We start from the raw sequence: 18,636 nt of genomic DNA, 5'->3' as shown, positions 1-18,636 counted from the left end.
CATTGAGACAAAAATAAAAAAGATGTGTTTTGGTTCGAAGGCAGCCTGAAGTGGCAGTGGGAGATGACTGTGTTTCCCCTTTTGGGTCTTAAAGGCTTAATTATCCCAAAATGACATACAGAGATAGCTGTAAAGTGGACACTCATTTGACCTAAATATCCCGTTCTTAGTGGCTGCAGGGGATTAAAAAAACTGCAGAAGGTTCAACCAGCAATGACAAATGCAGCTTTGCAAGGACAGCCGCTCATTATAAGGGCACATATTTGAGTGATTTCATAAAGCATTAAAAGAGTTAAACCCCACTAGAATTATGTAAAATTTAGGGTTTTTACATCAGTTATGACTTGTCTCTTGTTCCCTCCTCCGCACCTGCCATCCCCTCTGTCCTTGTTTGCCCACCACTAAAGACACCTGTCCACCTGCCCACCAGATGTCCCCGGACATTTTCCCTGTCTCCATATCCACCTGATCACTGGTTCTCCATTGTCCAATCACTGGAACTTCCCTGTCCACCTACATGTCTCATTTACAACATCTGATCTTTGGTAATTGACCCAGCCACTTTGTCAGTTCCCAAACCATCTGCTGATGTTTCCATAGCTGCTTTCAGATATGCATTCTCCGACCAGCCCCGGAGAAAAAGGTGCACAGAATGTCAAAAGGATTCCCCGTGAGAAAGTGGGCTTGTTGATGGTTCCTAACATGCGACAGACACAAACACGCAAAAAAACTAAAACAAAAAAACCCCTAAATATTTCAGGATGAAAAAGCAGAGCCACATTGTAGAAATAACCAACGCAGATGTCAAGAGAGTCTTTGGTGATAAGGTGTTGATGTGCTGTAAACAAAGTAAGTCAAACATTTTGATTGAATTCCATCCATCTATCCATTTTTTCCACTTATGTTCAATTCCTTATATTTTTCGATGAAGCTTGCCAAGCCACTGTATTTTATGTGCCATCTAACTATCCTCGAGGCATGGGGACTACCAACAGGTGGATGGAAATGTGGATACACTAGTTTGGTCTCATTTGACCTCGTCAGTCTCCATCTCACACTCTATTAACTGAGTTTTCTGGATAGAGTGGCGTGTTCTGCGACCTGTTAACCAGCTGTCACTCATTCAATACACCCGTCTGTTTCTCAGTTCCCCAGCTTCTAAGTAGAAACCCTTCACCCGAGCCCACCAACCCTCTCTCTGTCCTCTATCTGATTCTGTTCTGCCAATTAGTGAATTCTATGGCAGTGAAGGACAAGTGCTCTATTACTTGTGAAGGTGAAGGACCATTAACTGATTAATACGGTGTATGCTGCATTGACATTCATCATGTATGCACCACACTGTAATTGTTTTGTGTGGATGTGTGGTTGGTGCTGATTCAGTGGGACAAGTACCTTTTTTTCCATTAACACGGTGCCAGCACCTTATCTGGTGCTACTGCCAAAAGGCTGGCACTGGCCCAGCTCTGCAAAATTACTGGTCAAGAAGTTTGAGCTACTGACATCATTGGCTAATGGAGGGGCCATGGCAAACAGATTCAAAGCTATGTCTAAAAGCAAGGAAAGGTCAAGCCAGCAGTGTCCTGTGGAATAAACCAACGTTTTGATGGCCCTATGGGAAGAGAAGCTGGAAGGGAGTGCGAGGAAGAACAAGGTGTATGAGGAGTTAAGAGCAACGCTGGAGATGGACGGCTTCAATAGTTCAATTCATAAACAAACTTAAATGCAAAGAAGGAATATAAACTAAAATTAACTAAATAAACTAAAATAGTATTCAGTAGAGTGCATATCTCTGCCAAGGTCAAACAGTCCCCTTATAAAACCACATTTAAATTCAGATACAGTTTTTCATTTGGGTCTGCAACAATGTCAACACTGAATTCCACACAAATATATTTTTTTTAAAACTGGATCCACTCGCTGATGCAGATACACAACCAAAACTTAATGGGTTCCTTCCTGACTCATACAGTGTCCTCCCCCCAAGTTTAGAAGAAATAGGCCCAGTAGTTTTTGGGAAATCCTGCAAACTAACAGTGATGAAACCATACTCTACTTGGTGGAGGTAAAAGTAACAGTCTGGTGTCGCCAGAAAGACATTCAACACAGACACACACACACACACACATGCATGCATATATTAAAATAAATCAGATAAACAGAAGAAAAAAAACATGGTATTAACCAATATCCTTCTCTGTGACACCATGATTGGATATTGACTAAATCTTTATTCCAAGAACTGAGTGAAATGGGTTTTTTCTCTCTTTCTTTTTTACTGCTTATCCCTGTCCTCATATCCGAAGATTGGCATTAAAAGGGCATGGGTGGAATTAAGTTGTCTGAGTGTCAGTGTTTGCATGTATTTTGGAGTGGAGGAGGGGTAACTTTCCAGTCCTAAGCTTATTTTGGAATTAGATAGCGAGAAGATTCCCTCAAAGGTTCCTATCAAATCCCTGTCATTTCTTCTTTGAACAGCTTAAGCCCCAAAGGTGTGTGGTTAGTTCGAAGCCGGCGCTGTCTCACTTCTCGAAGTGTTTGCTGCCTCTGTCTCTCTCTCCATCTATTTTGTCATTCGGGTTTTCCCACCTCTGTGTGTGTGCATCTTTCCAGCCCCCCCGCTGAGCTGCACATGTACTTAGAGTCAGACCACCCACTGCGTCCTTTCTCTGGGGCTGATGTCCACCGTTACAGCTGGCTGTTTTGTTGAGGGATGGAGAGATGAAGAGCGGAGAGAAATAATGACGGGAAGAGGGACAGAAAAGAAAAACACAGGTCCTTGCCTAGAGGATGAGGTTAAATATTTCCCTGTGGTTATTTCTTGAGGGAAATATGTTACTATATTAATAGAGAACAGGAAATTCTCTCAATAGAAGCAAAAATGAAAAGCTACATTATATAAAATTGTCAGAAATAAAAAAATATGTTTAGATAATTAAAGTATATTTCAGGATAAATTCATAAATCCACGAAACAACTTTGTTTTTACAGCATGCACGCTTCCCGGTTTTATTGTGTATGAGTCATTTTCTAACGGAGTGCAACATCTAAGAATAGGTTGAACAGAAGCACAGAAATAACTCATGGACGGAGAATCTATCACATGCAGACACCTACTAGCATTTCTTGTTTGAATGGTTTGACATAAAAACATCTATTTTTCTTTTGCTCTAATATATTATTACTTAATACATATACGTTTATATTTTTTTTTACAAAAACTGTTGATCTGTAAACTGCCACTGTTGCCTGGAAAGTGATCAAACAAGCTTTGGAAATCTGGACCAGATTTATAATGACAGCAAATGCATTGAATAGTTGCATTTCAGTACTTTATGTCATTTGATATGTGTATTTGGAAAATGCAGCACATTCTTTACACCACCACCAACACCAGTATTCAATTTATATCACAACCAGTTTGCTGCTCAGTCAAATAATTATTTTTTGATATTTATATTCTTGTGTGAGAGGGGAAAGCAGATGAAGCCATATTCCTTCACTTCAAAGCTACAGACAATAATTAATGCTCCATATGTCTACGTCCATCAGGCACCGTGGTAATAATCGGGTACATTTTAGCCTGTGTGCCTCCGTCTGTATGTGCGTCGCTGCATTAGAGTCCCAGTGAGGCTGTTTATTGTTAATCCAACTGCACATCACCATTCTATAAATAAAATGAATACAAACACACACAGGCACAAGCATGCACACACACACACACCTAATGGGAAATTCCTCACATGTAAACAAATACACACAGGCTACAAAGTCACTTAACACACACACACACACACACATAAACACAGAGCTGCACACACACACAGCCTTAAAAATTCCAAAGAGAAGTTTACTTTTCTCTCCAGCTTTGGCCTCGGGATTACTGGAACAGGAAAGCAAAGATGACAAAAAAGCCACAGATAGAGTAAGCACACAGTAGTGTGAGAAAGAAACGAGGGGCAGAAACAGGAAGTGGTATAATCAGGGGGGGACTAGACTCTGTCATCATGCGACATCAACTTATATTTACATGGCGGTCACAGGAGAAGGATTACTAAACCTGGATTCACCTCAGAGCAACTGTAAAATTAGATTTATTTGCAGATTAAGCATGTGTTCATATGATACAATCATTTTTGTTTATGTTGTATTTCATTCATTCTTTTTCCATGGGACATCTCCGATTTTTACAGTTTCGCAATATGGTGATATTTATACTAGAGTAGGATTCTGAAAGCAGACCATTTATTTTTAATTTAATAATAAATTCATTTTGCACTGGTATCCTTGTATCTTTTATTTAACCGATTCGTGGAGAGGCACTGGGGGTCAGACGAGTCCAATATGACTTGAAATAGATCCTCCATGGCAGCAGTGGTGGTGTTTGTGGGTGGTGGACAGGGCTTGTCCGACGGACACTGAGGGCTTCTGAGTCCACGCCTTCTTCACCTTCGTCTTCATCACCGCTTTGCGTTCTCACCCGCTCCACACAGGCGCACACAAACCGTCAACTTGTAAGGTAAGGCGCCAGTCATGCTTTTATTTTTATAAACTTGGTAGAGACACCAGCAGGAAATGTATCTTTTCTTTTTAAAGTCGCGTGTGAATCTCTGGGGCGCGCGTCTCCGTCACTCTCCAGCTGTGCGCGGCTTTTACGCAGGGAGCTGGAGCGCTGAAGCGCGCGTCCTGCGGACAAACGCGTTATTGGTGACGGCCTTAATGTTTCCAAATAATCCAGGATTATACGTGTTTCTTCAGTGACACCTCCCCACTCTGCTTTTCTTTCTCTCTCTCTCTCTTTCTCTCTGTGTCCGGGTACACACACCCACACACGCACACACACGCACACACGCATACGCCATTCTGCTATAATTATTTTTTGTACTCTGGACCTTTAATGAATTAAAGGTGTGGGGGTTTCAATGCTGTAAACCCACCTGTCTACTGGCTCACTATAAAGAACAGTGATAAACGCATGCTGGGATTTTCACTACTGAATAGATGAATGCTCTCTTGGTCCTTGATCCTTCAACCCAGATATTGCCCTTAATAAAAGACATGGCTGCTCCCATATATTTCTAGTGAACTTAGACAGCACCCTAAAGGCCAAATTAAAAGCACTGATATTCTTTAGCTTAGAAAAGGGCTACAGCAAAAAGGAAATAGGGGAATGTACAGCACTGAAATACAAAAATATGAATCATTACGTTCAATTGAGTTAAAAGTGATGTGAGGTGTGAGCAGCCACGGTGCTTTAACAATTGCAAAAAATGCAAAACAGTGTATGAAAATAGAACTTCTCAGTGGGAAAGTAGAGTAAAGACCATAATATCATTTATTATTTAATAAAATGTTCAAACAAGCTATATTTTAATACACTATAGTGCAGTGTCTGTTCGTAACCTGCCAGTTTGGAGTAGGCTGTTTACTTGACCTGTGGGGATCCTGGTTGCACTTCTCTTTCCGGAACTGTAAAAGTGACCTGCAGTAAAGCGGAGGGTAAAGAGCTGCTGCTGGACCCTAACCCTAACCCCCATCCCCAATTGGAGAATCAGCTATCATCACATCACTTAAGTTGATAAGTCCCACTGCTACAGAGTGATGGTTGCCTGTTTACACAAAGTTTATTCATATTGAATGTATTGCGAGTCCAAATCTCACCGAATTCAACACTGCGCTTCCTTGTTGCCGTAAAACAATATAAAGGAGGGAAGCTGATAAGATGAACGTTTTTTCGAGAAAATGCGAGTATCAGACAGACTTCTGGAATGAGAGAAGATAGATGAAGACTAATCATAGTGTTTGTGTGGACATATTTTCCCTCCCTAGGATTTTCTATGGCGACGGTCCCTCCGTACACGCACTTTGCCACTCTTCTTCTGCTGCTTCATTTCCTGGCTGCATCACCCGTCATTCAAGATGACCTGGTAATCAATACAAGTCATGGGAAAGTTCGAGGGAAGTTGCTTCCAGTGCTGGGTGGTAATGTCCGAGCATTTCTTGGGATTCCTTATGGAAAACCACCAGTAGGAAAACTGCGATTCAAAGCTCCAATGCCAGTAGAGAGATGGGAAGGGGTGAGAGACGCTATGGCATTCCCGAATTCTTGCTACCAGCTGCAGGATACAGCCTTTCCAGGTCGGATGCATGTTTACATCGATGGCATCTTTAAGTTGAAACGTTAAAACTGGTTTTGTGGTGTGTTTGTACCTGAATGACTAAAGTGTGACAAGACATCAACAGGGACAAAACCAGACAGGTGTAGTGCTGTAGGAGCACAAGGGAACAAATCCTGCCATGTTTATTTTTGTGAGGGAAAAGTGAGGGGAAATAATATTTGCATTGCACAGAACCAATTATATAACCCCATATGCATCCATACCAGGAGTGAAAGTGATTGCATTGCTTATTAATATATCTCAAACACTAATTAATCCTGGGAAAGAATTAAAACTGTTTGGAGAAGTGCCTTAAACACACCCATAAGCACTCATGCACCAACTGCAGGCATTCTCCCCCACCCAAGACATGGATTGGTGCTGGGTTATGGATACATTGCTATTTACAGACACTGCCACCTGTCAGGGGTTGTTTGGAAGCCAGCTACAACAAAAAAGAGAAATCATACTCCAAATATAGATTACAGCACACATATGGACAGGAGGCACTGACGTTAAACCATTTCTGCTGAGGACAATAGTGCCAGTTCAAAGGAAAAAACCAGAAAGAGATCAGCCTGATTATTTTTATGGCTTTCAGGGCCCTCTGAGAGCTCGTTGTCATTAATGGTTATATAAGTCAACTTATATTACATAATCACAACTATTGCTTGCAATAAAGCTTCACAATGAAGTTGAACATTAACTTATTACATATCTCAAAATGTGCCTAAAATGTACCTGTAAGGATCTATAGGAACATGCTTCTTCTTTCCAGGGTTTAAAGGTGCAGAGATGTGGAACCCCAACACTCCTCTGAATGAGGACTGTCTGTACCTAAATGTTTGGTCCCCACATGTCAATAAAACCCAGCCTCAGCCCCCGCCGCTGGCTCCTGTCCTTGTCTGGATCTACGGAGGCGGGTTTGCTCAAGGAACGTCCTCTCTGGACCTTTATGACGGCCGCTTCCTCACTAAATCTGAAGGTGTTGTTGTGGTGTCAATGAATTACAGGTAAGAAACTGAAAATACTGAAGTAAAACACACAGTTACTATGAATGTGGGCTTTAGCTTCAGTTGAATGCTGTGACCATCTCTCCTCATTCTTGTGATCATCAACGTCAGACTTGGAGCTTTTGGTTTCCTTTCTCTTCCTGACAACAACAACATCCGTGGCAACGCAGGTCTGCTGGACCAGCGCTTAGCCCTCCAATGGGTAGCCAATAATATTGCTGCTTTCGGAGGTGACCCTTCAAAGGTAAAGTGTGATTGTCTTCTCACATAAAATCAAGAAATCAGATTTTTTAAAAACTGTTTAGACAAATCATTAAAAAGTGGGGTAAGCACGTGTCAGAAATGACTGTTGACATTGGAACTCAAGACCAAAACAAACACGCCCCTCCTTTCACTGGTTCCTCAGAAACTTCACCCCCCACATTCATGAATGCACATTGGCAATACTGATCTCAAAAAGTTTAAATCAGCCACCAAAAACATTCGCAAAGTGCTCAACACAATACGAAACCAAAATTTGACTAATGTTCCCGACCTATCAAGCAAAAAGAGCACGACCTCTTCACCCTCCTCATCCCTTTTTACTTTAATTTCCAGTGGCTAACAGTTGTTGTTACACAGACCGTATATATCTAGCGGGCCGTGAGGGGATATAAGCAGAATTTGCCAAAAAGTGAATTGTTTTTAAATTGCTTACCCCATCCTAAAATATGAAGTGGTGTTTTGATGTGCTGTTGTTTCCAGGTGACTCTGTTTGGAGAGAGTGCTGGGTCAGCATCTGTGGGCCTTCACCTGCTGTCCCCAGGGAGCCATGCCCTTTTTCAAAGGGCCGTGATGGAGAGTGCCTCTCCCAATGCACCCTGGGCCACAACTAGCCAGACTGAGTCCTGGAACAGGTAGTTTACATATTATTCATTCATTTAGACAGCTTTAAAAATACAGACCCTTTATATGTTGATCTTTCTGCCCGGCCTTTAGTTCAAACTGAAATATTTTAACAGTTATCCGATGGATTGCCATTAAATTACAAACCACTTATATTCATGGCCCCCGGGGGATGAATCTACTGACTTTGGTAATCCCTTGACCTCTACCAGCTGGTCGAGGTTGACATTTTTTGACTTTTGGTGAAATACCTTGACGACTATTACATTTCAATGAATCTACATATGGCTATTTAAGGTAACCCAGAGTATGAATCCTGTTGACTTTTGTCACTGCTCAAAGTTTAGTGCCACCAGCCGGTCACATGTCTAATCATCCTGTGACACATCTCGCAGTCTGCTAGAAGGATTGGTCCTACGGCTGTGCAATATGTACTGCATTACCCTGGGTGTTGTTTTAACCATGTGCAAGTTCACATTGTTGATGGTATCGCTCCCTTTTGCAAAAACTGATAATACCTTGAGTCTGTCCACAGATATAGTAAGCGGCATTGCATGCAGAGCAATACAGTACATGGTTACTGGACCACAAGTTGCTAGCATAGCCATCTCAAAAATGCATGACTGAAGTTTAAAAATGACTGAACAGAAAAAAATGCATTATGACTAGAAAAAGAAACAGATGGCAAAACACTCATTACATTGCAAAACATATGGATGCTAATTAAAATGTTTGACAGCGATTGTTTCAAACAACCTTTGAATACTTAAGACGCACTATACACACTGCCAGGACGGAAATAATTCAGTCAAACAGATTTCCCTGTGTCTGATTTGCGTTGCCAAACAAGCAACCACTAATATCCTACTGATAAAAGGGAGTTGGTGCAATGCGAGAGATTTTTAAGGGATGCAAAAATATATTTTCGATTATCATTATTCAAGAAAACACCGAAAATAAGCAGAATATCAATTCTTGTCAAGTGACAAGCGAAACATCTTTACAATATATTTGCCGAAATATTTGGTTGAGACATTCATGTCACACAACACAATGTTGTTTTAATAAATTTGACAAGAATCATGACACATACCATATTCCACACAATACACACACATATTGTTCTCATTGTTTTCTGTTCTCTCAGACCTCACCCCTGGCCATCTTTCTCTCATTACTCTTTATCGCTGCTTTTAGTGATTATGTTGCTCCCTTTCACTGTCAATATCCAGGGCCTTGACGCTGGCAAAGTCACTGGGGTGTCCCACGGCCAACTCAGCTGAACTGGAAGCTTGTCTGCAGCAGGCTGACGCTGGGAAAATCACATCGCAGCAATATGATGTCCTCCCACAGGCTTCGGTCTTAGGCCTGCCCTTTGTTCCTGTTGTTGATAAGGACTTCCTACCAGATAAACCCGAAGTAGGCGAACTCGTTTGTACCTTTTCACTGTCTTATCTCCGATGAAGATAAACCCAGTCAATCGGTTTAGAAGGAGTGTAGTTTTGGTGGTGTGAAGGCATAACAACAATTAGATTAAAGCAGTTTATTGCTTTATTTACTCTTTGAAACCTGCCACACATGGAGACATATACTGAAATTTAATTGATATAATAATAATGTGATGCAACCTGCAGAAGAAGGAACCAAACATACTTCAACCAACCGTGGCCTAGTTTTACTCTATGAAATCTATGCTCACTGAGTAATTAACGCAGCATTAAAAAGCTAAAACAAACGCTGCGGTTGCATCTTGTAAAAGATCCTTAATTTGAAAAAAATCTCTTTGCTTCACAAACAACAAATCATCCTTTTTGTCTCTGTGCAGGTGCTGCTGAGAACCGGTAAACTCCCAAAGAAAGATGTGCTACTTGGTGTCAACAAAGACGAGGGGACATACTTCCTACTTTATGGAGTGCCTGGATTCAACATCACTGGTCAGAGTCTGATCACCAGGAATGAGTTCCTGCAGGGCGTGCCCATCATAATGTCAGACGCAAGTAAGGTTGTGAGAGAAGCCGCCATTCTCCAGTACACTGATTGGACGGATGAGAATAACAGGACGAAAAACCGGGACCTACTGGGTAGTCTGGTTGGAGACCAGCTTTTCAATTGTCCAGTGATTGAGTTTGCTCAAAGGTAAATTGTGTTTTCTCATTTAAATGATGTGGTTTGATTTTGAAGTTACATTTGTTACAAGTTACAATACCAGAAATCTACAGAGAAGGATTTAGTTATCTTTTTTTATCTATCTTACAGCAGTGAAGGGCTTAATAAGAATAAGAATAAGAAGAAATTTATTTGCACAGCACCTTTCATACAAGAAATGCTCAACGTTCTTTACATACAATATAGATACAAAATTATAAATATATAGATTAAATAATACATGTAAAAATGTAATTCAAATAAGAAGGCAAAAATATTTTAAGAAACATAAGAACATGTTAAAGTGATGTGACAAGGAAAGAAAAGGAAAATAATGGAGAAAAAATATTTTTTTTAAATTAAATTAAATTAAAATAATACTTAAAAGCAGAAAAGAAAGAAATTGATAAAAATATATATTTATAAGAGCGCAGGAGTGCGGGCAAGTGCAAGATCTAGTTAAAGCCTAGGCAAAGGGAACTGTTGTAAGTTTTCTTTTAAAGACGTCAGTCTGTTCCACAACTTTGGAGCATAGTTTACAAAAGCTGTGTCTACTTTCTTTCTGCTGTTGTCGGGAACCAATAGACTTGCTGCAGATGATCTCAGTGTTCTAGAGGGAACAAGTAACTTGGTCCTCGTTGTTTCAGAGCCATGTATGTGAGGAGGATAACCTTAAAGTAAATCCTGTTTGTGACAGACAGTCAGTGCAGAGCAGCCAAAACTGGACTAATGTGTTCTCTCCTCTTGATTCTGGTTAACAACCGAGCAGCAGAGTTCAGGATGAGCTGGAGTCTCTCTATTGTTTTCTTTGAGAAGCCTGTAAAAAGTGCATTACAGTATTTCAGTCAGCTGGAAATGAAGGCATGAATCAGCTTTTCAGCATCTGTCTGATTTATAAATGGCCGAACCTTTGCTAGGTTTCTAAGGTGGAAAAACGAGGTTTGGGCCTTGAAACCTGACACGTCTGATTTAATCCAAGGAGTTATCTGACCCAGATTATTTTCCATCGTTTCTCTTGTTGATTTTGAGGAAGACTGTTTTGTCCTCATCAAGCTTTGGGAAATTATTTCTCATCCATGTATTTATTGCTGAAAGACATTTAGTGATGGAGCACAGTGCGTTATCGTCATTCTGCTCAGCAGTGATCTCCAGTTGTGTATCATCTGCGTAACTATAGAAACCAACATTGTGCACTCTGATGATGGCATCCAGTGGCAGCATGTGTGTGACAGTAATAAATTAAAGGATAATTTCATTCAGATAAAATAAATTTAGATTTGACATATCTACAAAATTTGATTTTGTCTTGTTGTAAAATAAGTGTGTTAGAGAAATGTGAGGGGCTGCTTTAGTCGGGCCAAGCAGTAAATGAGCTTTCTGGTTCAGCTATGGGTTCGCCCCTATACTGGTGACTTTGTAATGAAAATCATTTTTGATGTATGTATGACACAAAAGGGTTAATTTGATATTTTCAGCTTTATTAGATAATTTGGCTGGTGGGGAACATACATTATTGACATTCAGGCTGGATTGACTCCTCTCGCTGGTCTGGGAGCTCCTGGGGATTTCCTGGGAGGACCTTCAGCCAGTCGCTCACAGCAGCAGTCATGAGAGTCATAGCATTAGCATTAAGGCTTAATTAGTTAATTAACTTAATTAACTGAGTCTCAGTTGCTCAATTTGTCTGAAGTTAAAAGGTTAATCCAGGAAAGTATGGTGGAAGCACTTCAACCAATATACAGTTGACATGGAAGAATATAAATATATTTCCAGTTTCTACAATTAATTCTACATAACGGTATGCTGACAATATTTTAATTCATTAGTACAAATCTGATCAAATTGGCACGTTTTCATACCATTATCAGAAAAACCATTAAATATCGCCCCGGAGAAATATCCCCTATATATATCTTAAATACCAAAATTTAATATTGCAGTTAATAAAAACAGAAAGAAAGCTACACATTCGAAACAATAAAAGCTGCTGAATTGAAAAAATAAATAAGTAAACAGAAAGTTACATAAAACGAAAACTATAATAACTCCGGTGCAATGCCCCGGTGAAGGGTAGTTTTGAGTCAGAGGCTCTTTTTAAAGTCTGGAGACTCCGGTGCAGGATTTATTATTCTACTCTTGCTTGGTTTCCTCATCAAGTCACAGCTGCCACTTTGAAATGACATCATCACAATATTAAAAATTTGACATTGCCAAATTGGGGTTTATAAAGCGTGTGCAGATTATGCTTTGTCCCTCCGATACTTTTCATTTTCAATTGTTGTTATTATTCCAGCACATAGAGCAGCTGTTTTATATTCTAGTATAGCAGGACAACAATATTGTCCATTTGTTTTCCAGGTACTCACAACATGGTGGCAAGACCTCCCTGTATTTGTTTGACCACCAGTCGTCCGTCAATCCTTGGCCAGCGTGGATGGGCGTGATGCACGGCTACGAGATTGAATTTGTCTTTGGAGTGCCTCTGAATGCGTCCCTGGGTTACACGAAGAATGAAGTGAACATGACTAAGAAGATTATGAAACACTGGGCCAACTTTGCCCGAACAGGGTACGCATAATCTGATAGTCTGATCGGTGGCTCCAACTGTGTGAGGGCCCTCATGACACAGCTGAACTGTGCTGATCGGCCTGTCTCTTTTGTCAGGGATCCAGGGATTGATGGAGCTAACTGGCCCACGTTCACCCCTCAGCAGCAGGGCTATGTGACTCTGAACTACAACCATCCAGAACACAGGACAATGATGAAGCCTCAAGAGTGCCAGCTGTGGAACAAATTAATACCTAGTCTACAGAGGGTCTCAGGTTAGACACACACAAACTCTCTCTGTGTCCTCTGCACACACACACACACACACACCGGATAGTTGTCTGTTGTAGGCGGCATTGCATAGAGGAAATGTGTGTCCAGGCTCGCTGCCCCTCCGCTTCCCCACAGTTCTGGAGGTCTGAGTGGGAGGAGAGGAGGGTCAGTCATCACTTCACTGGTCACTGATCCCAGGCTGAATAACACTCATACTCTCCTCCACTGAGCTCATTACACACACAGCCAGAGAATTTATAGTCACATACAACGCAATGTCAACTGCGTGGCCTCAATTTCCAGACCACAGAGTGTGCAGGGCACGAGATGCGTAGGTGTCGTGGATTTTGATCGCCACACTGTGTAAACGCTCTGTCGTACTGGTGAATGTTTGGTTGTGTAGAAGTTTGTACACGCATTACTTCACATGGTGAGCGGCGATCTCAAGATGCAGGTGTTTCACCAGACGTCTTTGTGAGCACATCAACTTACCGTGTATGCAGACGTCAGTGTCTTTAAGTTTAGGCATAGCCAGTTATTTTCCAGATTTTTTAATGACTACATTTACTCCAACTACAGTTTACAGATTTACGCAACACCGTTTGAGAAGGAAACACACAAACACACGGCTATACATTCAACTTTGTGTAAGATGGCAAAATAATGTTAGAGTCAATTGAGATGCCTAAAATCTCTGTGTCTTCTTCTCTCTCCACAGATGATCTCCAGTCTTGTGTACATGCAAATGGGATTATAGTCTGCTGTAATTACAGATTCCTTCTCATTTTACTGGTTACTGCTTTACTGGTTTTCTAGAGGGAAGAGAACTCTCTTTCGTACACGTTTAATGAATATAAAAAATTGTCCATAAAAAAGAAGGAACAAAACTGGGTCTCTACTACTGTTGTAAATCATTTATTTGATTAGTGCATTATTTGTCCATAATAATTAGATTGTATTCATATTTTTCATCATCATTGAACATTATTAAATGGTCTGTATATATAAAATGGTCTGTACTTATATAGCGCTCTTCTATTCTTGATGACCACTCAAAGCGCTCTACAGTACAGGTTTTTTGGGCCATCCAACCATTCAGACACAGACTCATTCAGTTCAGTATCTTGCCCAAGGACACTTCGTCATGCAGATGGGGAAGACTGGAATCGAGCCACTGACCTTTTGGTTAGAGGGCGACCGCTTTTAACCCCCAGAATCACAGCCGCCCTTAATGCAGTAATAAATGCAGTAATAAATAAGAGGGATTTCAATGTTGCAGTTGGTTGTGGTGGGATAATTTTTACCAATTTGTTCAAACTGTTGGGAATATTATTCTGTAATAATCACATCTTTTGTAAGTTAAAAGCATCCACTAGCAGTTAAACAAAAGCTAGGTGGAATACAAAGGTGCATTATTTCACAATAAAATGGAGAATGTCTGAAATTGCAATACTCACATTAAGTACAAATACTTCAAACTTAAACTCCAAAATACTTACATATGATATTTAAGTGTTGCTTTCCACAACTGATTGGAATGTGTGGTTTAGTTAAAGGAATATTTTAGCTTGAACTCAATCTAAGACAATGCTGACAAATGTTTTTTTTTTAATGTTGGAATTTAATTTTCAAGGCCTCATGTTCATTTGCCGTCTTTTGTCTTGCTTGTTCATGTCTTTCTTTCAAGCATGTGCATGTAAATGGAACGTCAATGTGACACAATCGGGGATGCTCTGGATTTGTATGTTTTATTGCACTGATCATTAAAGGCCATGTATTGATCATTTAAGATCTGGATATGCCATTGATTTACTCCTGTGTTTTATTTCGACCAAGTAGGTTATTTTCATTTATTGTGATTTTATTTTTTTATCTGATAGAAATTCACAAACACTCTTCTTTAAACACACAATTATCTTGATCTTACTTCCTGTTGTTTGTTTGTGGGTTCATTATTTCAAGGATAAGCATACGGCAGCTCATTAAGAAATTATTTTTCGTTTGACTTTTTATAAACAGACATTGTCTGAGATGTGTGGCCAGTGTCTTGTGACAGTCACTCCAGTCACACACACACACAGCACACACAGCACACACACAAACACTTATTTGCAGTGTCAATGGCAAACAATCTCACAGCTCCCATTAGCACTCACTGAATGATATTTACTCTTGTCATCATACGTGTTTAACAGTCGAGCATACTGTGTTATTGCTTATAATTCTGACTCTGAAGACAGTAATGAGATAATAAACACTGTCGCCTTGCAAAGGTCAGGGCGTTGATTTGAAAAAAGCGACTGAGAGAGAAGAGCTGGAGAGAAATGAACAGCTATTTAAAAACCTTGAGTAATGCATCAAAATGTATGTTTGTTTTTTTCTTCTTTCCAGTTGAAGATGAACTTGATAAATGTCAAGCTATTTATTTCTAACAAACGCACACACTCCCATACACAAACTTGTACTTTTATTACCGTTACTATACCTTCATTCGGAGGAACGTGCATTGGACCACGTTTTCTTTCCTTCTCAACACAAGGCAGGGCGCGGCAGATGGGGGGGGCCTACACTGAGCCTTGGTTTGCTTCAGATTTACTGCAGTTAATTGTGGCCAAGTGCTTGTTGTGGAAACTATTGTATCTCTCTGAGTCAGTCTAGACCTGCTACATAGGTCAGTCTAGACCTGGTCCACAGGTCAGTCTAGGGCTGCTCCATAAGTCAGTCTAGACCTGCTCCATAAGTCAGTCTAGACCTGCTCCATAAGTCAGTCTAGACCTGCTCCATAAGTCAGTCTAGACCTGCTCCATAAGTCAGTCTAGAGCTGCTCCATAAGTCAGTCTAGACCTGCTCCATAAGTCAGTCTAGACCTGCTCCATAAGTCAGTCTAGACCTGCTCCATAAGTCAGTCTAGACCTGCTCCATAAGTCAGTCTAGACCTGCTCCATAAGTCAGTCTAGAGCTGCTCCATAAGTCAGTCTAGACCTGCTCCATAAGTCAGTCTAGACCTGCTCCATAAGTCAGTCTAGACCTGCTCCATAAGTCAATCTAGACCTGCTCCATAAGTCAGTCTAGAGCTGCTCCATAAGTCAGTCTAGACCTGCTCCACAAGTCAATCTAGACCTGCTCCACAAGTCAATCTAGACCTGCTCCATAAGTCAGTCTAGACCTGCTCCATAAGTCAGTCTAGACCTGCTCCATAAGTCAGTCTAGACCTGCTCCATAAGTCAGTCTAGAGCTGCTCCATAAGTCAGTCTAGACCTGCTCCATAAGTCAGTCTAGACCTGCTCCATAAGTCAGTCTAGACCTGCTCCATAAGTCAGTCTAGACCTGCTCCATAAGTCAATCCAGACCTGCTCCATAAGTCAGTCTAGAGCTGCTCCATAAGTCAGTCTAGACCTGCTCCACAAGTCAATCTAGACCTGCTCCACAAGTCAATCTAGACCTGCTCCATAAGTCAGTCTAGACCTGCTCCATAAGTCAGTCTAGACCTGCTCCATAAGTCAATATAGACCTGCTCCACAAGTCAATCTAGACCTGCTCCATAAGTAAGTCTAGACCTGCTCCATAAGTCAGTCTAGACCTGCTCCATAAGTCAGTCTAGACCTGCTCCATAAGTCAGTCTAGACCTGCTCCATAAGTCAATCTAGACCTGCTCCATAAGTAAGTCTAGACCTGCTCCATAAGTCAGTCTAGACCTGGTCCATAAGTCAGTCTAGACCTGCTCCACAAGTGCCATGAGATAACTTCTGTTTGGATTCGGCACCATATAAATAAAACTGACTTGTCTTGCATGGTAAGTTCAGAATGCTCTTAACTACTTGACCTTTTAAAGTGACTGTTGTAGCTTGAAGCTTATGTCTGTCGATGGTAAAAGGAAAGAATGAAAGTAATGTAGTTATACTGCGAGCAGCATATTTAGTAAAGACAATTTTCTTTCTGCTACATTTTTGTTGAGATGATACGTAAAAAAGATCCAGTGAAGGACAGAAGAAGTGTGCTCAGGTTAAATATTATATGAATATATAAATACGAATTGAAGGGCACTCAGTCGAGTACATACCTCTGTCAAGGCCCAACGATTGTACCCTTGATTACCTGTGTATGATATTTTCTATTTATTTTTCTATTTTCATTTATATATTTTATTATTCTTATATTTTATGTTATGCACTTCGGTCAGCTGTGTTGACCAGGTGTATTTTTTAAAACATGCTATAAAGAAAAAGTGACTTGACTGCATCTAGTTGTTACAGTGAATAGTCTAAAAAGAAAAAAGGGAGTGATCTGATAACCTTAATGATTTTGTTTTCTAAAAGATAATTAAAGAAAGTGAAAAATAAATTCCAAAATATTCCCCTTGATCCACATCTCCACCCAAATTTCTCCACCTAGTGTGTTGAAAATCGATTTTGGTTTTTTTGTGTAACTCTGCTGACAAATAACCCAACCAACAAACAAACCTACAAACAGACATATAGGTGAAAACATAACCTCCTTGGTGAAGGTAATCACTAATAAATTACACTTTTAAGTGAAGAATGGTTGCTTCAGTGACAATATTGATATGATGACGTTTAATGAGTATAATACCATGTTCACCATCTTTGGCTTTTTTATTGGACAAATATAAATTTTGACCAGTTGTATTGTTGTATGACACATTTGAAACCAATCAGTTATTGTTTTAAACTGGAAGTGTGACTGGCACGCCACTAGCATGGCTAAAAAACAAAAGTATACAGTCAACCTACATTACGTAGTTTGTTAATCAGTGTTATTCTGGGACTGTCCATATGTTGACATTAGTTATATATATAGCATTTAAAACATCATCATCTTTTCTTTCCTAATTGAAGTGAAGCTCTCTGTTCACACTCTACTGGATGACTCAAGCCACTCATACATCCTGTGTTGTTTGAGGGTTTTTGATTTGATGCGTTCACAGCTCATCATGACTGTGAATGATAAACAGCTGCCTCACACAAGGTTAGTTGTTTTGACTTGTGTCAGCGCCACAGTTTGGTTCTCAGACATGACACTTTGAGACAGATGTCACGGGGTGAGCTGTGATTAATGCACATGACAGCGACAGCTTCATTAATCAAGAGAACACCTCCCACTGAGTGTCATGTGAAATTACTATTACCAACCCCCGGTCTTTTTCAGGGCTGAACACACTGTCAAAAGAATGGCAACGACTCGATGTGAGGCACTAACATTTGTTTCACGAGACAGGGAAGTGCGGCGAGTTTCCATGAAAGAACCTGTGGTGGCCTTCATTTGTCATAGAAACTCAAAAGGTGTTTAGTTTGTCCAGTCCGGGCTACTGTAAAAAAAACTTGGCGGCCTCCGTAGTGAGGACCCGCTGCCAATGTAAATATAAAGTATTTAAATATAAAGGGTCCATTCTAGGGTAAAGAAAACAACAATTCATACAATTTAGATGAAACACACAAGTGAAAACATCACTAGAATTATTTTATATTCAATTTCTGCCAATAGATCCCTTTCACCTAAATCTTACACACTGGACCTTTAAAGTCAACTGTCTTTTTTAATAAAATGAGACATGAAAATATTCAATGGCTACAGGACACAAATTATTTGCCTGATTC

The 18,636-nt window shown here is 40.4% G+C and overlaps 1 protein-coding gene across 3 annotated transcripts; it reads left to right on the top strand.

Annotated features, from left to right (window-relative positions):
- Window positions 1–3,988: 3,988 nt before the first annotated feature.
- LOC117773028 (acetylcholinesterase-like) lies at window positions 3,989–13,890 on the top strand. Of its 3 annotated transcripts, none has more exons than XM_034604709.1 (10): window positions 3,989–4,076; window positions 5,830–6,138; window positions 6,937–7,171; window positions 7,283–7,415; window positions 7,916–8,067; window positions 9,289–9,475; window positions 9,882–10,192; window positions 12,560–12,769; window positions 12,866–13,023; window positions 13,740–13,890. In XM_034604709.1, exons 1-10 carry the CDS (start codon window positions 4,031–4,033, stop codon window positions 13,835–13,837), a joined length of 1,839 nt encoding a protein of 612 aa, XP_034460600.1. In that variant the 5' UTR covers window positions 3,989–4,030; the 3' UTR covers window positions 13,838–13,890. The 3 variants fall into 3 exon arrangements, with proteins under 3 accessions (XP_034460600.1, XP_034460602.1, XP_034460601.1); XM_034604711.1 differs by lacking the exon at window positions 3,989–4,076 and adding an exon at window positions 4,274–4,519 and having other exon boundaries at window positions 5,800–6,138; XM_034604710.1 differs by lacking the exon at window positions 3,989–4,076 and adding an exon at window positions 4,275–4,519.
- Window positions 13,891–18,636: the final 4,746 nt, after the last annotated feature.

The sequence above is a fragment of the Hippoglossus hippoglossus genome, chromosome 13 (genome assembly GCF_009819705.1).
Source record: "Hippoglossus hippoglossus isolate fHipHip1 chromosome 13, fHipHip1.pri, whole genome shotgun sequence".
In the NCBI taxonomy this organism is placed as follows: Eukaryota; Metazoa; Chordata; class Actinopteri; order Pleuronectiformes; family Pleuronectidae; genus Hippoglossus; species Hippoglossus hippoglossus.
Note: the sequence above shows the minus strand (reverse complement) of the source record. Positions and strands in the feature narration are given on the sequence as shown.